At 42.7% G+C, this 22487-nt stretch overlaps 1 protein-coding gene across 1 annotated transcript in view; it reads right to left on the bottom strand.

Moving 5' to 3' along the window:
- Positions 1–313: 313 nt before the first annotated feature.
- ANAPC7 (anaphase promoting complex subunit 7) overlaps positions 314–22487 on the bottom strand; it is an 85627-nt gene continuing 63453 nt past the window's right edge. The window contains exons 10-11 of the mRNA XM_073565566.1: positions 7333–7483; positions 314–1367 (exon numbers count right to left, since the gene is read on the bottom strand). Of these exons, the coding sequence (XP_073421667.1) occupies positions 1178–1367; positions 7333–7483 (341 nt within the window). The 3' untranslated portion in view covers positions 314–1177. The remainder of the gene's footprint in view (positions 1368–7332; positions 7484–22487) is intronic.

Below are 22487 nucleotides of genomic sequence, written 5' to 3'. Positions count from 1 at the left end.
TTTTAACCTCTTGTGCTTCCTGTCCCCCATTAGGGCGTGGAGACAACCTCCTATGCTGTCGTGGAAGGTTGCTAGAGAAAAATAAGCAAAAGCTGGACATGTCCTCTTTAAGCATAATGCAATGCCCACTCAAAACAATACACTGTGTAATGCAGAACTTTGTAGCCAAGAAAACCCTGAATTGTAGATTCCCCCACTGTTTCCTCAGAATTCCTAGCAAGGTTCTCTTCATGGTCCTTAAAAGTCTTACAGAATATTTAAGGGCATGGTTACTACCACAGTCATAATTGGTACATCAATAAAGACACTCACATAAAAAGGTTGTCTTTTATTTAATAGAAAAGCAACTTTCTGGTTTACAACAAATCTGGTATACACTGTATACAATCACACAATCCTTGTTTCTTTTTTTTAATTTTCTTTGAGTCTAATAATACAGATGAACATGTATTTAATGTTGAAATATATTATGTATGACAGGCGAACAAAAATATTCATTTTCTACATACATACACAGAATTTTAAAAATGCATAAAAATGCAAAAAAAAAATAAAAAAATTTTAGGGACACAACACAAGACACTTGTCCCATGTACTTGGCTGAATACATTCTACAGACAAGATATCAATATGTAAAGTCTACAATTCGTCCACTAGGCTGCAATATGACGATCAGAGCTAATAGAATCATCTATCGCGTTAGTATAGGCACAGCAAGATATCAGCAGATGCCATGGCCAAAAATCTCATCTCTTTATGGGGTCACAGTCAAGATATGTACATTGGGAAAAAACTAATATGCGTTACGCTCTGTTCACACGTGTGTGTCAATGCCCAAACAGGTTTATTATGCCCATGAGACTGCTGAGATGGGGTCAGTAGACCCGCAGGTTGTCTGTGCCTGGACCATGACAAGCAGATGTGTGAAACTAGCCATGGACTGATGATAAATGATGTGAAGGAGTTTTTGGAACAGATTTTCTGCCCCACAACAAATGAAAAAAAGAATAAAAAATAAAACTGCTGCCCAATATACAGTATGTAGAAATAAAAAAAGAGTGCTTGGTATTTCAACATCACAAGAGGTTCTGCAGGTGCTCAGTCTGGCTCCTACAATACCTTGCTTGGACATGGATTACAGGCCTGAAGAAACTTGAGCGCATTACATCCATACATCTCACTGCATCCCAAACCATTGCTCCTGATCTGCCCACTGAGCTGCTTCACTATCACTTCCCTCCAAGTCTCCTTCTTCTCCACTACCCTCCATGTCATCCACATCTTCTTCCTGAGTGGCATCTGTTGGGCTTTCTTCCTTCTCCATTTTCTGCATTCCCTCCAGCGACTTCTGATCATTTGGATCCAGACTATGAATAAGCATAACAATTATTGTAGAGCAAAATCCTAAAAGGAAACATCTTTAATTCAACAGTTTGTTCAACAGCTTGTTCAACTCAAGAGATTTGCTGAAAAAAAAACAAAACAACTTTATGCCCACACTTGTGTTACATTTACCCACTTCTGGGCCATCAGCACAGCCCTAATAATAATAATCTTTATTTTTATATAGCGCTAACATATTCCGCAACGATTTACAGTTTGCACATATTATCATCACTGTCCCCAATGGGGCTCACAATCTAAATTTTGGAACGTGGGATTAAACCGGAGTACCCGAGGAAAACCATGTAAACACGGGGAGAACATACAAACTCCTTGCAGATATTGTCCTTGGAGGGATTTGAACCCAGGACTCCAGCGCTGCATTGTGCTGCCCTATAGGTAGGATTCTAAGGCTACGTTCACACGTTGCGTTTTTGCTGTGGTTTTTATGCAAATTAAAAGCTGCATTTTACTGTACCAGCAACAGCATGAGATTTCAGAAACCTCATACACACTTTTCCCCTGACTGAATTGGAAAACTGAAAAATGAGGATGAATGAACTCATGGAGGACAACATCCAACACCGCAGAGACACCATCACATGTTTCTCAACGCAGTGATTCTAGAGCACTGCCCCCATCCCTTATGGGAAATATGCAAAAACATGCAAAACACAACTGCGGAGACACCATCACATGTTTCTCAACGCAAGCAATGACTAGCCAGGTCTTTCCCCGGGAAGGAACAACCACGGGAAGGGCAGTCTCCAACGAAGGAAACCACCTATGTCAAAACATGGTATTCATCCACAGACAGCTGTTTCGGGGTATTGCCCCTCATCAGTGTGGAGTAGGAAACTGGCTAGTAGGAGCAATGCCTAGTAAAAGACTGTGAAAAATGAGGATGAATGAACTCATGGAGATCAACATCCAACACCGCGGAGACAGCATCACATGTTTCTCAACGCAGTGATTCTAGAGCAATGCCCCCATCCCTTATGGGAAATATGCTAACACATGCAAAACACAAGCTGCGGAGACACCATCACATGTTTCTCAACGCAAGCAATGCTTGCGTTGAGAAACATGTGATGGTGTCTCCGCAGCTTGTGTTTTGCATGAATTGGAAAACTGGCACTGGCATGGCACTTTCAGCATTGCTGCAGCATTATTTCACCCATAGAAAGCAATGAGTAAGTGGAAGAACGCAGCTGTCAGGTTTTGCTGCAGAAAACTCAGGAACAAGACACTAAGCTGTATCAGCATGGACAAAAGTACCTGAAAAACGCAGCAAAACCTCTTTTTAAGCAGCTTCTTTACTGCTAAGGGAACAGGTTTTGCCTGCAGAAAAAAAAAAAACGGAGCAAAACCGCAGCATGTGAACATAGCATAACAAAACGGCCTAGTTTTTTGGGGGCTTTTATAATGAGGTGAAGCCTCTAACAATAAACCTGGCCTTCTTAACCAGAGCAAATAATCTCAGCGCAGCTTTCATTTTGTAGATCAGTTCACAAGATGAAAGTGGAAACTGGTTGCTACGGGTTTCAAGGCTAGGCTTACTATTATAGTTTTTATAGATTAGGCCCTAAGGTTTTTAAAATAGTTTTAATGACACAAATTTGGGTTTCCATGGCCAAGTAGTTAAATTGAATCTGAAGTTCACCAATGTGATGCAAAGCACAGTATAAGTGACAAGTAGCACTCCATTACTTGGAATCTTGAGCAGTTACACCGCATCTCGGGAGCTGGGTTTAGGGTCTGGATAATACCTTCTTCCCAGCTGCATAATGCCAACACAATGTTTGCTGGAGGAAGAACACTGGTCTGGTGTAATTAATGGTTTGCCTAGGTAGATGACACAAGCTGCTAAGCTCAGTGATTGCCTGCAGTGCTGCTGTCATGCCACCGCTGCAGACTAAAAAGAATCGCTGGAGCCACTTTAGAGAAGTGCCATTGGGACGGAAGGAGGGCGAATACCAGCTGTTTCTAAAATTTGTAACAGAGGCACGTGAATGGTGTGCTCAATACTGAAAGAGGAAAACCGCATTAAGCAGAATCTGTCAGCAGGTTTTTGCTATCTCATCTGATCTAGGGAAAGATACTCTGAATCCAATGATGTTATTACTTGGTGAAAGGCGTTCCGACACAGAGTTTTTAGATTTAGCAATGCAGCAGAGCTCAGAAAGCTGCCCCCGCCCACACCAGGCTCTGCATATACTATGTCTATAGACAATGAGCAGCTTATCACAGAAGGGGGAGGAGTCCAACTTGAAAGCACGTGGCCAGCTAGTCACAGCAATATTAATCACTAGGTGATTAAAGCCTCAGTCTAAGTAAACAACATCACACAACTGGACATGTGACACAACTGAATTCAGTGTTTTAACCCCTACCTCATGCTGCACTCAGACTACATAGCAAAAACCTGCTGAGAGATTTCATTTAACATGTAACATATATATCCTTCTGAGGAATATTACTTATGATAATCATCCTGCGTAGTGCAGTGTATTTCACATGCAGTCATAGGATCTCTGGCTCAAGTTCCCTTGTAAGGCTAATAAAATATTGTGAAATTAAAAAAAAATAATGTTTTTGGTATCTGTTTTGATCTATGTGTTAATTGCTATGCGGTAATGTCTATTGTCTGTAGAAGTCCCCTCTATAATGTAAAGTGCTGCGGAATATGTTAGCGCTATAGAAATAATTTTTTTTTTTTTTTTTTGTTGTTTTATCTAAAAACACAAAAATAAAAATGTAACATTCCCCAATCCCAATGATAAAAATATGTATAGTACAGACCAAAAGTTTGGACACCTTCTCATTCAAAGAGTTTTCTTTATTTTCATGACTATGAAAATTGTAGATTCACTCTGAAGGCATCAAAACTAAGAATTAACACATGTGGAATTATATAATTATCAAAAAAGTGTGAAACAACTGAAAATATGTCTTATATTCTAGGTTCTTCAAAGTAGCCACCTTTTGCTTTGATTGCGGCTTTGCACACTCTTGGCATTCTCTTGATGAGCATCAAGAGGTAGTCACCGGAAATGGTCTTCCAACAGTCTTGAAGGAGTTCCCAGAGATGCTTAGCACTTGTTGGCCCTTTTGCCCTCACTCTGCGGTCCAGCTCACCCCAAACCATCTCGATTAGGTTCAGGTCTGGTGACTGTGGAGGCCAGGTCATCTGGCGTAGCTCCCCATCACTCTCTTTCTTGGTCAAATAGCCCTTACACAGCCTGGAGGTGTGTTTGGGGTCATTGTTCTGTTGAAAAATAAATGATGGTCCAACTAAACGCAAACCGGATGAAATAGCATGCCGCTGCAAGATGCTTTGGAAGCCATGCTGGTTCAGTATGCCGTCAATTTTGAATAAATCCCCAACAGTGTCACCAGCAAAGCACCCCCACCCCATCACACCTCCATGCTTCACAATGGGAACCAGGCCTGTAGAGTCCATCCGTTCACCTTTTCTGCGTCGCACAAAGACACGGTGGTTGGAACCAAAGATCTCAAATTTGGACTCATCAGACCAAAGCACAGATTTCCACTGGTCTAATGTCTATTCCTTGTGTTCTTTAGCCCAAACAAGTCTCTTCTGCTTGTTGCCTGTCCTTAGCAGTGGTTTCCTAGCAGCTATTTTACCATGAAGGCCTGCTGCACAAAGTCTCCTCTTAACAGTTGTTGTAGAGATGTGTCTGCTGCTAGAACTCTGTGTGGCATTGACCTGGTCTCTAATCTGAGCTGCTGTTAACCTGCGATTTCTGAGGCTGGTGACTCGGATGAACTTATCCTCCGCAGCAGATGTGACTCGGTCTTCCTTTCCTGGGGCGGTCCTCATGTGAGCCAGTTTCTTTGTAGCGCTTGATGGTTTTTGCCAATGCACTTGGGGACACTTTTCCCAAAGTTTTCCCAATTTTTCGGACTGACTGACCTTCATTTCTTAAAATAATGATGGCCACTCGTTTTCCTTTACTTAGAATTTGTATTATGGCAAGAAAAAAGCAGCTAACAGTCAATTCAGTAGGACTATCAGCTGTGTATCCACCAGACTTCTGCACAACACAAATGATGGTCCCAACCCCATTTATACGGCAAGAAATCCCACTTATTAAACCTGACAGGGCACACCTGTGAAGTGAAAACCATTTCCGGTGACTACCTCTTGAAGCTCATCAAGAGAATGCCAAGAATATGCAAAGCAGTAATCAAAGCAAAAAGTGGCTACTTTGAAGAACCTAGAATATAAAGAAATACTTTCAGTTGTTTCACACTTTGCGTTAATTATATAATTCCACATGTGATAATGCATAGTTTTGATGCCTTCAGAGTGAATCTACAATTTTCATAGTCATGAAAGTAAAGAAAACTCTTTGAATGAGGGGTGTCCAAACTTTTGGTCTGTAATGTACGTCCCCCCCAAAATGACACACATATTTGGCATTGCATGTCCGTAACGACCTGCACTATAAAACAGTGTAATTTATCCCGCAAAATGTTTGAAACAACCTGCTGTGTTCTTTCAAACACTGTGTGCAAGTGTACCTAGAAGAAATAATGCGGTTTTGAAGGCAAGAGTGGTCACACCAATATTGATTAGGTTTAGATTTGTAGTAAAAGTTCCCAATTTTTTTTCCCTTTTTTTAACTTTTAAACACGCGGACCAAGAAATAAAAATTACACGTAAAATACCATTCCCCAAAAAAAGTTCTCGATTCACAAAAACATGTTAATTTAATGGCTGTAATATAACTTAACACATAGATGTCTAGATGGTGTCTGGACCCGAACTGGTTAGAATGTTAAACACTAGAATGGGAAGTGCTAATAGCTGTGCTGCAGAAGGCGATGCAATGCACATGCTCCACACTTTGCTGCAGAATGCTGCATTACAGCAAGACATTAAATGGAAATTTTACGTAGGGAAACCGATTCTCTGCACAGCCAAGAGCTATACCGGGTCACCTTTACCATCTCTGTTCATTGCCTTAATCTCCTAAACAGCTCATCATCACAACGGCACATAAATCCACACGAATACAAAAGTAAAGATCTCTTAACCCTTAAAAAGAAAAAAAAAAAAAAAGAAAAAGAAAAGAAGAAGACAGGTAGAATTTGTCTAAAAATGATCAAATGATGGTATTTAATCTTTCTCGCGAGGAAATAACATTTATATTTTTGACCTGAATTACTTTTTGGGAGAAAAGGCTTACATAATCTACAGAGATCTCACAGTTTTACTTAAAAGACCTGTAAAATAATAATGTAGATAAGAAAAGCCATACAAAGAGAAGCCATACACAGAGATCCTTATAAAAGTAATTACTATCAAGAAAGCTGTTCCCAGCAGTCATGTATGTAAGATAGTGATATTTGAGATACAGTAGGGACACATTATTCTGGACATGTTCATTCCTGTAATATATTGTATGGTCCAGTCCAATAGTAGATTCATATGCGCCATAGACCAAACTTGTGCTCGGCTCGGCGTCCCACCAAGTCCAAAAAATGTAGAAATTGCAGAGAAGCCAAGGCGCCAAGACCGCAGGTTCTTGATAAAAACTTTTAACTTTATTCCATAGTAGTTAAAACAGGAAGACAAAGCAGACAACGACCTTTCTCAAGCCTAAAAAAAAAAAAAAAAAAATGCAGCTCTCAGAAAGGCCAATTGTGACCGAAAAGTTGGCCGCTTTGTTATTCTGTTTTAAATATGGAATAAAGTTCAAGTTCTTATCAAGAACCTGCGGTGGTCTTTGTGCCTTGGCTTCTCTAAATGTTCTGCAATCCTTGGTCCAGTAACATACATTAATCTCCTGTCGGAGGATTGCCTGCTGTCTAACTGATGGAAGGCTAGAACTATGAACAGAGCCCAACATCCTGCAGACTGCTCATGGAGAGGAGACATTGCTTGTTGTACATGTAGAGAAATGCACATAGTCCAGGTACCTGAGGGCGATGCTGTACTGGTCCATAGCTTCCTGAAATTCACTCACAGCAACAAGGAAATCCCCCAGCATACGGTGCAGGACACAGTCACTTTGGTTTGCCAGGGTGCTTCGCAGCAGAGCTATACCTTCATCATATTTCTGTTCTCGACCTGCAAGTATTAAACTTTTATTGTACTTTGTTATGATATGGAGAAGACATACAGGCACACATTATAAACTAATGGCTTTTCCTATCATAAATGTGCTTTTAAAAATATTGTGATACATTCTGAGCCACCTTAATGGCTTGTTCAGACAAGAGAATAAGAAGGACGGGTGCTGTCAGAGTGGAGAAAAAAAAAAAAAAAGAAGAAAAAGGATTCCACACTGACCAATGTAAATGAGCCGTGTGAAAGGTCACAACATGCACCACCAAGACACAGTCATTCAAGTCTATGGGTACACAAAACCTAACCTTGGAAACTATCTGGTCAAGTACATTTTTCAATGCCGATGCATAAAATCAGCTGCCATACAAAATGTATTAAAAAAAAAAAAAACAACAAAAGGATGAATACACGGAGGCCATAAAGATTAAAAGTGTCCAGAGTTTTCATACGCTCATCAGACCTCGCCCTGGGCAGTGTGTGGCCATGTAGTATATAGTCATGTGTTTGGTACTACAATCCCCTCTAGTATGCCACATTTTAGGGTAACCAAAGCAGAAAGTAGAGCATGAAGAGTTAATTTTTGTCAGATATATAGGAGCCTCACTAGTGACACTGTCCTGAGCGCTAGCACCATCATGGAAAACTATTTAAATCTACAATGGAGAGAGGAAATATATATATATATATATATATATATATATATATATATATATATATATATATATATATATATATATTTTTTATTTTTTTTTTAAATTCGTTTATTAAACTTCAAAACAAAAAAAGGATGCAATGTACAACATACATATTTGCTTGTGGTTGTGAACATTGTACAGAGCATACACACTACCGTCATTTTGTTAAATCCTAAACCAAAAAGTGAACACTCTTATGATTTACGGGTAATATATGCATCATCCCCCAAGCACATACAAAGACCAACAGGCTATACATTATGACCATGTACATCAATCATATCTCACAGCCTTTATCATGTCGCTCAGATAATGTAGATTAATTATAAGTTCGTAAACTAATCTACGGCTACGTCAACTATTTACTAACTCGCAGCCTACTATCTTGCATTATATGGTCTCACATGCAATGTCTCCATTCTACAAAGTGAGAGGAGAAGAATTCCACCTCCCCCAGATCTTTTCAAATTTGCCCAGGCATCCCCTGTTCTGATATAATGTGCGCTTGTATGGAACAATCGTATTTACCAAGTCAATCCAGGTTCTAAGAGAGGGACATGAATTACCCATCCACCGTAGTGCCAATACTTTCCGTGCCAGAAACAGCGTTTCACGTAGAAAAGTCCCAATATGGTGACCCCAAACCTCCTCCTCCCATACCCCAAACAAGCAGACCAGTGGTTCAAGAGGGACAGGAGTTTGCACCAGTGATGACAAAAATAGCGTCACCTCTTTCCAGTACTGTAGGATGGTGGGACATTGCCATATCATGTGGATAAAGTCTGCATCTGGTGAGTGACATCACAAGCATTCTGATGATTGGAATCGACCCATCCTAAAAAGTCGTATCGGAGTCAAATATGATTGGTTTATTATATACAACTGTATCATTCTATTATTAACAGATGGTGATATTCCGATCAGAGACTCCAGGATCTCTTCCCACTCCTCTCCCTGAGTATTAGGGATGAGTCTTTCCCACTTCCCTTTAACAGAGCTTATGGCAGATTCTGCTCCCACCGACAGCAGTACGTATATAAGAGAGGAGATAAGGCCCTGGGGACCCTGTGAGTTAACCCCTTACCTACAATTGACGTAATATTCCGTCCATGTGACCATGGACCTAATTACCATGGACGGAATATTACGTCATCGCGATCAGCGGCGCCCACGTGGTGAGCGCCGCTGATCGCGGCCGAGTGTCAGCTAATTATCATAGCTGACACCCGGCACAATGTGTCAGGGGCGGTCACGGACCGCCCCCGACACATTAACCCCTTGCACACCGCGATCAAACGCGATCGCGGTGTACCGGGGGTTAAAGGGAAGCATCGGCAGGGAGGGGGCTCCCTCCGTGCTTCCCTGAGCCCCCCACGGCAGCGCAATGTGCAGCGCTGCTGCGGGGGGCTCTTTCCCTACAGGCCCCCGGATCCAAGATGACGACGGGGGCCTGCAGGGAGCTGACTTCCTCACTGCCTGCAAAGCGCAGGCATGAGGAAGTCTGCAGCAGTGCCTGTGACAGATCGCTGATCTGTCACAGTGATCTGTGATGTGACAGATCAGCGATCTGTCACAGGACAGTGATGTCCCACCTGGGACAAGGTAATAAAGTAAAAAAAAAAAAAAAAAAAAAGTGTTAAAAATAATTAATCGCTAAATAAATCAGTAAAAAAAAAAAAAAAAAATATTCCCCAATAAATCCATTTTTTCAAAATAAAAAAAAACAAAAACAATAAAAGTACACATATTTGGTATCGCCGCGTCCGTAATGACCTGCCCTATAAAACTGTCCCATTAGTTAACCCCTTTAGCGAACCCCTTAAAAAATAAAAATAAAAAACGAAGCAAAAAATAATAATTTATTATCATACCACCGAACAAAAAGTGCAATAACGCGCGATCAAAAAGACGCATATAAATATGCATGGTACCGCTGAAAACGTCATCTTGTCCCGCAAAAAACGATCCACCATACAGCATCATCCGCAAAAAAATAAAAAAGTTATAGCTCGCAGAATAAAGCGATACAAAAATAATTATTTTTTATATAAAATAGTTTTCATTGCAAAAAACCGACAAAACATAAAAAAACGACCTAAATGAGGTATCGCTGTAACCGTACTGACCCGAAGAATAAAAACGCGTTATCAATTTTACCGCACGCGGAACGGTGTAAACGCACCCCCCAAAAGAAATTCATGAAACGCTGGTTTTTGTTCATTCTGCGTCCCAAAAATCGGAATAAAAAGCGATCAAAAAATGTCACGTGCCCGAAAATGGTACCAATAAAAACGTCAACTCGTCCCGCAAAAAATAAGACCTCACATGACTCGGTGGGTCAAAATACGGAAAAATTATAGCTCACAATATGTGGTGATGCAAAAACTATTTTTACAATAAAAAGCGTCTTTTAGCGTGCGACAGCCGCCAAACATAAAAACCGCCATAAATCGTAAATCAAACCCCCCGTTATCACCCCCTTAGTTAGGGAAAAATAATAAAACTAAAAGAAAATGTATTTATTTCCATTTTCCCGCTAGGGTTAGGGCTAGGGTTAGGGCTAGGGTTAGGGCTAGGGTTAGGGCTAGGGCTCAGATTAGGGTTAGGGGTGTGTTGAGGTTCGGGTTGGAGTTATAATTGGGGGTTTCCACTGTTTGGGCACATCAGGTGCTCTCCAAAGGCAACATGGCGTCTGATCTCAATTCCAGCCAATTCTGCGTTGAAAAAGTCAAATGGTGCTCCTTCCCTTCCAAGCTCTGCCATGTGCCCAAACAGTGTTTTACCCCCACATGTAGGGTATCAGCCTACTCAGGACAAATTACAAAACAACTTTTGGGGTCCAATTTCTCCTGTTACCCTTAGGAAAATAAAAAATTGGGGGCAAAAATATAATTTTGCGGAAAAAAATGTTTTTTTTATTTTCACGCCCAGGCGTTATAAACTTCTGTGAAGCACTTGGGGGTTCAAAGTGCTCTCCACACATCTAGATAAGCTCGGTGGGGGGTCTAGTTTCCAAAATGGCGTCACTTGTGGGGAGTTTCAATAGTTTAGGTACATTAGGGGCTCTCCAAACGCATATGACACCCGCATACCAATCCATCAAAGTCTGCATTCCAAAACGTCACTACTTCCCTTCCGAGCCCCGACGTGTGCCCATACAGTAGTTTTCTCCCACATATGAGGTATCAGCGTACTCAGGACAAATTGTACAACAACTTTTGGGGTCCAATTTCTCCTGTTACCCTTGGGAAAATAAAAAAATGGGGACTAAAAGATCATGTTTGTGGAAAAAATACGATTTTTTTATTTTCACGCCCGGACGTTATAAACTTCAGTGAAGCACTGGGGGGTTCAAAGTGCTCACCACACATCTAGATAAGTTCCTTGGGGGGTCTAGTTTCCAAAATGGTGTCATTTGTGGGGGGTTTCTACTGTTTTGGTACATCAGGGGTTTTCCAATCGCGACATGGTGTCCGATCTCAATTCTAGCCAAAAACGTCAAATGGCGCTGCTTCCCTTCCGAGCTCTGCTATGCGCCCAAATAGTCATTTACACCCACATATGGGGTATCAGCGTACTCAGGACAAATTGCACAATAACTTTTAGGGTCCTGTTACCCTTGGAAAAATAAAAATTGGGGGTGAAAAGATCATTTTTATGGAAAAAATATGATTTTTTAATTGTACCGCTGTACGTTATAAACTTCTGTGAAGCCCTTGTGGGTTCAAAGTTCTCACCACATATCTAGATAAGTTCCTTGGGGGGTCTAGTTTCCAAAATGGGGTCACTTGGGGGGGTTTCCACTGTTTAGGTACATCAGGGGCTCGCCAAACGTGACATGGCGTCCGATCTGAATTCCAGCCAATTTTGCATTGAAAAAGTCAAACGGCGCTCCTTCCATTCTGAGCTCTGCCATGCGCCGAAACAGTGGTTCCCCCCCACATATCAGGTATCAGCGTACTCAGGACAAATTGCACAATAAGTCTTGCAGTCCAATTTCTCCTGTTACCCTTGGTAAAATAAAGAAAATTGAACCTGAAGTATTTTTTTTGTGAAAAAAAGTTAAATGTTCATTTTTTTTTAATATTCAAAAAATTCCTGTGACGCACCTAAAGGGTTAATAAACTTCTTGAATGTGGTTTTAAGCACCTTAAGGGGTGCAGTTTTTAGAATGGTGTCACTTTTGGGTATTTTCTATCATATAGACCCCTCAAAGTGGCTTCAAATGTGAAGTGGTCCCTAAAAATAAAATGGTGTTGCAAAAATGAGAAATCGCTGGTCAATTTTTAACCCTTATAACTTCCTAACAAAAAAAAATTTTGGTTCCAAAACTGTGCTGATGTAAAGTAAACATGTGGGAAATGTTATGTATTAAGTTTTTTGTGTGCCGTATCGCTGTGATTTAAGGGCATAAAAATTCAAAGTTGGAAAATTGCGAAATTTTCAAAATTTTCGCCAAATTTCCGTTTTTTTCACAAATAAACGCAAGTTATTTGAATGCAATTTTACCACTAACATGAAGTACAATATGTCACGAGAAAACAATGTCAGAATCACCGGGATCCATAGAAGCGTTCCAGAGTTATGACCTCATAAAGGTACAGTGGTCAGAATTGTAAAAATTGGCCCGGTAGTTAACGTGCAAACCACCCTTGGTAGTGAAGGGGTTAAGGATTCCTATCAAAGGTAGGGACGAAATGGCACGGCCCACACCTATACTCCTTATGTGCGACTGAAGAGCAGACCTTAGTTGTAAATAGCAGAAAAATTGAGATCTCGGGACATCATGTTTAGCCTGTATCTGCTCGAAAGACATTAAGGACCCATGATCATACAAGTCTCCTATCAAAGAGACATTATGTTGAGTCCAAAAATCAGTGGACGAGCGACTTAGTAATACCGGAAAATAGACATTTTTCCATAGGGGCATTTCAGCTAGGATGTCCTTAAATCCAATCACTTTCTTAATTTGCCTCCATAATAATAGTGCCAGACGGAGCAGGGGAAGTAAACGAGGGACACTAGGCCTCTGTCCACTGGGTTTCCTGGAGTTGGAATCAGTTCTTGCAGCGTGAAGCAAGTGACTTTCAGAATTAGGGAGATAATTACCCGGCATCCACGTACTTAGGGCTTTAGCCTGTCCAGCCAAATAATATAAGAAGAAATCTGGTAGCGCCGCCCCCCCCTCCCTTTTTAGGCCTCTGAAGTGTGGACAATTTAAGTTTGGGTCTGGTTTTCCCCCATATAAAAGATGTGACCTGGGAATTAAGATTCACAAAAAAGGACTTGGGTACCATTACAGCACTGTGCTGAAGGGAATAGCTAAGTTTGGGAAGTAATATTTTAATCAGGTTGATGCGTCCGGCCACAGACAACGGTAATTTGCTCCAGGTTGCAAATTTAACTCTAACCAGTTCCAGCAATGGGTAGATATTAAGTTGAAAGTAGAGCGTGCTGTTATGGGATACATGAACGCCCAGGTATTTAAAGCTGGATAGAACGAGGAGAGAGCCTCAAGTCGGGGCATCGGAGCATGGGATAGGGGTAACAGGGCAGACTTTTCCCAATTTATATATAAGTCCGAATATTTACTGAATCCATCTATGGTGGCAATCACTTGAGGCAAAGTTTCCTCTGCCTCGATCATAAATATCACCATATCATCTGCGTATAAACCTATGGTATCTACCCGACCCGCTATATCTATACCCCTAATGCCAGGGGAGGACCTTATACATATTGCCAATGCCTCAATCGCAAGGGCGAAGAGGGCCGAGGAAAGGGGGCACCCTGACAGGTCCTCCTGTGTAATGAAAAGGGCTCAGATATGGAATTGTTCACAATAATACAGGCTTTAGGTTTCATATATACTAATTTAACCCATTTTATTAACTTATCACCAAAGCCATACCTCTGTAGACATGCGGAGAGGAAAGGCCACTCAAAAGAGTCAAAAGCCTTGGCGTCCTCTATCGATGCCAGTGCCCATTTGTTATCTGGCATTAGAGAACTATACTGGACTATTGACTGGACTCGTCTGATAGTAATTGAAGTGCTGTTACCAGGCATAAAGCCCGTCTGGTCAGGCTGTATAAGGTTCAGTATAATTGAATTTAATCTGGTGGCGAGAATTTTAGTAAAGATTTTATAGTCCACATTTACCAACGATATGGGACGATAGGAACCACATTCCAAAGGGTCCTTCCCCTGCTTCCTAAGCACTATGATATTAGCCTCGTAAAAGGATTCAGGCATAGATTCCTCCTCCCATATTCCCCGAAATACCTTTATCAGAAGTGGCGTTAATATGTCTCGGTATTTCCTATACAATTCAATAGGGAACCCGTCCGGCCCAGGGGCCTTCCCAGAGGCCATGTCCGTTATGGCATTCTCTATCTCCTCCACAGTGAATTCAGCGTCCATAAAGGCTCACTGATCAAAATCTAAGGTAGGGAATGTTACATCTGACAAGTAATCCAGACACCCCAAATTATCAGAGCCACTCTTAGATTCATATAATGACTTCTAATAATCAAAAGCAGCCAAGAATCTCCTCAGTTGAAGACACCAACAAATCATCCGACTTACGGATCTGTAATATTGTATTAGAAGTATTATGTTGGCGCACCAGATAGGCCAGTAGTTTACTTGCCTGATTTCCCAGTTCAAAATAAGACTGGCGAGCAAAGAATAATTTGCATTTAGACTTAGTGTCTATATGCTGGGTGTATAATCGCTGGGAAGCCAACCACTCAATCCTATTGCCATTAGTATTTGATTAGTTAGATTATTTGATTAGATATGTATGCAGCCTCTGAATCCTTCAATCGCTGTTCCATCACGTCATCCTCTCTTGAGGTTACCCGCTTAATATAAGAAATTGTGGAGGACAAGCAGCCTCTCAGATATGCCTTAAGGGCATCCCAAAATAAATTAATATCCTGAGGTTCCTGGTGGGACAAATGAAGCAATGCAATTGATCGATAGTACCCCCCGATAGAACAATCAGTTTCAGCCAGAAAGGGTTCAACTTCCAAACCATCCTGTTATTTAATTGCCCATACTTAAGTTTGAGGATGACCGGGCTATGGTCTGAGATCCCTCTACTGCCATGCTCCACACTATCCACCCACATCGCCAGACCACTGGTTCCGAATATGTAATCTATGCGCGATAGGGAGCGCCTCGTGGATGAGTGGCAGGTATACTCTCTCAACTCGGGGTGCCGCACTCTCCACAAATCCAGCCACCCGTTACCCTCCATAAATAGCGACAGTTGGGTTCCTGTCGGCGAAGGAACCCCCCCAGCCACTCCATCATCCAGTCTCAATTTATCAAGACGATTGTTCATAACCATATTGAAGTCCCCCATACAGATAACATCCGCGTCCGGATAATTTAGGGCGAAACTCATCACCTTCTGGAGAATGGACATATTAGCCGGAGGCGGATTATAAACACATAAAATCACATATTTCCTGGTATTTATCGATGCATATATGAAGACAAATCGACCCTCAGGATCCCTCCGGGTCTCCCTGGCTTCCCATCTAACATCTCTATGCACCAACAGTGAAACTCATGTCGAGTAACTAGCATGGAATGCATGAACAGACCACTGTACCCAAGGCTTCTGCACGCACCGGGCTGTATCCCTGGTCAGATGCGTCTCCACCAAGGCCACAATGTGAGGGCGGTAATATCTAATCTGCGAGAAGACTGATCTTTTTCCGGGGTTTTTTTTTTTTTTTTATACCTCTCACATTCCATGTTATACATATCATCTAAGACCCCATATTTACTCCGCTGGATATGGCCTACATCAGTACCTGGGTAAAATTTAGAGACACCACACAAACTGAAATTGCTGCTGGCTGCGAATTATACCTAGAAAACAAATAAAACCACTATAAAAAAAAACATAAAAATGGAAAAACAAACAATACGGGAGCAAAGTCCTGCTCTCCCATCACGAAATAAACAAGGGGATACCATCACTGAGCTCAGTGTCCAGTATTATGGTAATCCGGACGTCCGTGAAAAAAGCTCCAATCAAACCATCAATAAAAAGAATTTTGATTAACAGTAGAGACGTTAAGATTCCTTCGCAGCAGACCCGCTGTGGGACCGCAACCACTCAGCCGCCTCCGCCGGATCTGTAAAAAAATATAGAAGAACCCTCGTGGACCACCCGGAGCCTGGCTGGATAGATCATTGAGTACACGACATTCCTCTCCCAGAGCCGCTTCTTGATTTCCATGAATTGTGCTCATTGTTTCTGAAGTTCCATGGAGAAATCCGGAAAAATTGAGATTGTGGCATTGTTGAACTTGATGGGACTTTTTTGTCGAGCTAGACGTAGAATCGCATCCCTGTCCCTGCAACTGAGAAGACGCGCCAAAAAAAGGTCTAGGTGGGGCTCCAGGAGGAAGAGGTCTTGTAGGGACCCTATGAGCCCTTTCCACAGCAAATGTTGGGGAGAATTTGTCTCCCATAGAGGTTTTGAGCCAATCTTCTAGAAATTGTTCCGGACGTTCCAGCAGACCAATAACTCGGATGTTATTCCGACGCATTCTATTCTCCAGGTCGTCTGCTTTTTGCCTCCATGCGTTCACCGAGCCCGCCGCTTTCGGAAGCTTGGCTTCCATGGGTGCAATGGTGTCCTCTACCTTGGACACCCTTGTCTCCACCTCCGTAATACGCCTTCTCATGGCCTGCATATCTTGTCGAAGACGCCCCACCTTAGTATACACGTCCTCTATTTTCCCCCCCCGTCAGCAATGTCCTAGTTAAGGAGATGGCCTGCATCAGTTGTTCAGATGCTTGCTTGAGGGTTAATTCCTCCTGCTCACTCTCCTCATAACCCAACACAGGCTCAACGTAAAAACCGTCCCTCTGAGGGTGATTTCTGAGGGACCGTGTAGTGTGAGAATGGTCAGGTCTAGCAAACTCTTTCAATTTTTCAGCTGCTCCTGCCCCCTTGGAGTGGTTCATTTTCAATAGCAATATGGCACAGCCGGGTAAAAGAAATGGTATGTCCAGGGGGACTCTCAGGTCCAAGTTATGAGCACAGCAGTGCTATAATATAATAATAGCAAGTGTCCTAGGGCCAACACAGAGCAGAAGGGCCACACAGGAGGATAAATCCCAGCTCTAAGGAGTGACCGAGAGGCCTTATGGCTGGGGAGGGATCCGCAGTGCCCACAGAGACAGCAGCCATAGATGGGTCCAGAGGACCCTGGAGTAATAACACCGACTAGTTGGGTGACTTAACAAAGGGGAGTGCGGGGCCCAATCTTCCAGAGCACTCACTGCTTCTCCCTTTCAGATCCACAGGATATGTGCTCACTGTCCTGTCAGCGCTGCGAGGAGGGAGCCAGCGCCGCGTCTCTCACAGCCAGAGCGCGCGCTTCTGAAAATGTCCGCCGCATCGTGCAGGCCCCGCCGGCTGCCCCGGCCTTTACCGCTATCTGCCCGCCGAGATTCGGCCTCCCGCGGGGGGTCCAGGGGTGCTCCACAGTCCAGGGGGTCCAATATCGGCAGGTATGCCGCGGCACCATGAGTCCGCTGACCGGATGTCAGGATGTGAGGAGCTCTCCCTGAACGTGTCCTCTCTCAGCCGCTACATAGCCACGCCCCCCGAAGCAACATATATTGAACATCAAGGTGAATGTAGATCACATACAGTATGTCAAACTCTGGTCCGCAGGGCAAGTATATTGCCAGGCTAGTCCACCGATTATATTTGTCCAGCCTGACATTGCACTATATAATCAGCATTCTAGATGCTGATACAGTAGAAAGCAATGATGGAGGAAGGAGCTTCCGCTCATGGTCCCTCTCCGTCTCAGCACACCGGGCATGATGACATCATTACAACACGCCCACTATGCCAAGCTGTGCAGAGGATATGAGGATACCATGAAAAGACATGACAGATGGGGAACAGACAGAGGCGAGTATTTTATTTTTATTTTTTCAATGTGGGGCCCATTTTACTGCATGGAGCACTATGTGGGGGAAATTAATTTTCCCAGGGGACCAAAGATTGAGCAAAGATTGAGACAGAGAGACTCATTGCCAGAGAAAGTAAAAATAATCCCAAAATATTCTTTAGCTACTGTACATAAATAGTAAGAAACTAAAAAATGATAGTGTTGCCCCCCTTAAAAATAGTCTGGGTGAAATGGTGGATGTGGATGAGGAAAAAGCCAATATGCTAAATTGACTTTTTTCAACAGTGTTTACACAGGAAAATCGGATAACATGATCAGTGATAAAAATTCTCAATTAAATGTCACCTGCTTAGCCCAGCAGGAAGTACGACGGCGACTAAAAATCACTAAAGTTGACAAATTTCCGGGCCCGGATGGGATACACCCCCGAGTACTGCAGGAATTAAACACAGTCATAGATAGACCATTATTTTTAATCTTTAAAGATTCCATAATAACAGGACTTGTACCACAGGACTGGCGTATAGCAAATGTGGTGCCAATATTCAAAAAGGGGACAAAAACTGAACTTGGAAATTATAGGCCAGTGAGCTTAACCTCAACTGTGGGTAAAATCCTGAAGGGTTTTCTAAGAGATACTATACTGGAGTATCTGAAGACGAATAACCTCATGACCCAATATCAACATGGGTTTACAAGGGACCGTTCCTGTCAGACTAATCTGATAAGCTTTTATGAAGAGGTAAGTTCTGGACCGGACCAAGGGAATGCAGTGGATGTGGTGTACATGGACTTTTCAGAAGCTTTTGATACGGTGCCACACAAAAGGTTGATACATAAAATGAGAACAATGGGGATAGGGGAAAATATGTGTAAGTAGGTTATGAGCTGGCTCCGGGATAGGAAACAAAGGGTGGATCTTAATGGAGCACACTCGGACTGGGTCATGGTTAGCAGTGGGGTACCACAGGGGTCAGTATTGGGCCTGTTTCTTTTTAACATATTTATTCATGACCTTGTAGGGGGCATAAAGTAGAATTTCAATTTGCAGATGACACTAAACTCTTCAGGGTAATCAATACAGAGGAGGACAATTTTATATTACAGGAGGATTTATGTAAACTAGAAGCTTGGGCTGATAAATGGCAAATGTGCTTTAATGGGGATAAATGTAAGGTCAAGATGTATAATTATGTGCTGAATTGTAAAACACTGGGCAAAACGGTCACTGAAAAAGACCTGGGTGTATGGGTGGACGACAAACTCACATTTAGTGGCCAGTGTCAGGCAGCTGCTGTAAAGGCAAATAAAATAATGGGATGCATTAAAAGAGGCATAGATGCTCATGAGGAGAACATAATTTTACCTCTATATAAGTCACTAGTGCGACCACACTTAGAATACTGTGTACAGTTCTGGTCTCCAGTGTATAAGAAAGACATAGCTGAACTGGAGCGGGTGCAGAGAAGAGAGACCAAGATTATTAGGGAACTGGAGGGTCTGTAATACCAAGAACAGGTTATTACACTTCAGGTTTTGAGTTTGGAAAATTGAAGGCTTAGGGGTGATCTTATTACAATGTATAAATATATGCAGGGACAGTACAAAGACCTTTCTAATGATCTTTCTACTCTTAGACCTGTTACGGGGACAAGGGGGCATCCTCTACGTCTGAAGGAAAGAAGGTTTAAGCATACTCACAGACGCGGATTCTTTAGGCTGAGTTCACACGTGGCGTTTTTTTCGCGTTTCCACGGCTGTTTTAACCGCGCGATTTTGCCGCGAAAAATAAGCATCCCATGCATTTCTATGGGATTCCGCAATGCTGTGCTAATGCTGCGGTTTTTACCGCGGCGGAATCGCTTTGCGGTAAAAACCGCAGCATGCTAATTAATTTGCGGAATCGCGGCGATCCCGCACCCATAGGAATGCATTGTTCCGCTTACTTCCCGCATGTGGCTGTGCACACCATGCGGAAAGTAAGCAGAACAATTGCGGATGGTACCCATGGTCCGGAGGAGAGGAGACTGTCCTCCGGGCTGTGGGTACCATATCCCTGTAAAAAATAGAATTTAAAAATAAAAAATATTGTTATTCTCACCCTCCGACGTCCCGCGCAGCCTTCCCGCTTCTCTTCACGCTCTCGTTCCCAGTAGTCCTTTGCGAAAATGCCCGCGATGGCGTCCGTTCTCGCGGGATCGCGAAGTCTCGCGGTCATTCGCGAGACATCGCGATCCCGCGAGAACGGACGTCATCGCGGGCATTTTCGCAAAGGATTACTGGGAACGGATGGGCATTTTCGCAAAGGATTACTGGGAACGGATGCGCGGGACGTCGGAGGGTGAGAATAACACCATTTTTTATTTTTTTTTACATTTTATCTTTTACTACTGATGCTGCATAGGCCGCCTCAGTAGTAAAAAGTTGGTCACACTCGTCAAACACTATGTTTGACGAGTGTGACCAACCTGTCAATCAGTTCTCCAAGCGATGCTACAGATCGCTTGGAGAACGCTAGCATTTTGCAAGCTAAATACGCTTGCAAAATGCTAGTTTTTCCGCGGGAAAATCGCGGGAATTTAAAATGCGATTTTCCCGCGGACTGGAATTCCGGAATTCTCGCGGTAATTTCCGCGAGAGTTCCGGTACGTGTGCACTTAGCCTTACTGTAAGAGCAGTGAGACTATGGAACTCTCTGCCATATGATGTTGTAATGAGTGATTCCCTACTAAAGTTTAAGAAGGGTCTGGATGCCTTTCTTGAAAAGTATAATATTACAAGTTATATACACTAGTTTCCTTGATATTGCGTTGATCCAGTGAGCTAGTTGAGTCGGGAAGGAATTTTTTTCGCCTTCCTCTGGATCAACATGTTAGGGCAGGTTAGGATAGGATATGGGTTGAACTAGATGGACAAAGTCTTCCTTCAACCTTAATAACTATGTTACTATGTTACCACTTGAGAGACCATGATGTGGAGGGCCCAACCAATAGCCTGAAATAAATTTTGCTAAATATTAACATAATTACTTTATATTAATTATAATCACTTAATGATGTCCTAAAAGCCTCTTAACAGAGCATGATGTGCCCACAGCCTCCCAATACAGACCCACAGACAAAGGCCCAGTGCCAAAACGTGTCGGGGCTGGAGCCAATCCAGCAGGAAAGGTCATTTGTGGGTACGTGAAATACAATGTGACATTTTCATTGTCCAGCACAGTCATACATTTTGCCATTCTGCACTCTCCATATAATGCTCCATATAATACGCACCTCTATGTTATGCACATTTATGTAATGCCCATTCCTCCTGTGGAGGTCACCTTTTACCCGTTTCTCCCATCTGTTGGATCTGTATGTATTTTTTAGTAAAGATTCTGCTTTTCACCATTTTATGAGGCTTAACACCAATTCTTTCTGTCTTTGATGTAGCCTCCCAACCCTCCCGCACACAGTATGGCGCCCCCATAGCCCTCCAACACTGTATGATGTCCTCACAGCCCTCCAACACACACAGTATGATGCTCTCCCAAACACAGTATGATGGCCCTTCAACTCCTTGTACATTGTGATGGTTCTCACAGCTTCCCACGCCATTTATGATGGTCTTCACAAGCCCCCACACAATACGATGGCCCCCTTAGCTCCCCCCCACATACAGTACGATGGCCGGAGAGCAACAGCCAGAGTGCCAGATGTGGCCCGCGGGCCGCACTTTGCCCAGGTCAGCTGTAGAGTAACCTAGCCACGTCTTCAGTTCTTCACTGGCTAATTTCATCATTTTCTGATTCCAGCTGATCCATAATTGGGCCTCTGCTCAGTGTGAGGTGGGCGATCCTCCAGTGCTGCCTAGGTGACCACTGTAAACTAGATTACCCACAACCCCCTCTGGTCGTTCTGCAGACTTGCTGCTCTCCGTCATGTACCGATAACCACGCTGTGATCTGCTACTGGCCCCCACAGCAGCTGTGACGAGAGGAGACATGGTGATGAACATAGTTTCCAATATTACATCAGTAAACAAAATTCCTGTCCGTCCTTACTGTCCGGTGTAATGATTTCTAATCTTCATCCTCCAATTCAGATATGCGTCCTCTCCCAACTCCGAAAACGCCGTTGCCCATAGCAACCAATCATAGCATAAATTTCATTTTACCAGAGTGGATTAAAAAGTGAAAGCAGAACGCTGATTGGTTGCCATGTGCAACAATTTCTTTTTCGACACTACAGATAAAGTATCCAGTTATATTTTTATTGTATTAACAGGTAGGAGGTGTCTATATACATATGTCTTATAATAGATATGGGAAGAACGATTCATGCTCTCAAGAAAAATCACTGATGGCTTACA

This window comes from Dendrobates tinctorius, unplaced genomic scaffold (assembly GCF_039654945.1).
Source record: "Dendrobates tinctorius isolate UK_male_01 unplaced genomic scaffold, ASM3965494v1 ptg000003l, whole genome shotgun sequence".
Lineage (NCBI taxonomy): Eukaryota > Metazoa > Chordata > Amphibia > Anura > Dendrobatidae > Dendrobates > Dendrobates tinctorius.
This window is presented reverse-complemented; position numbering and strand designations above follow the sequence as displayed.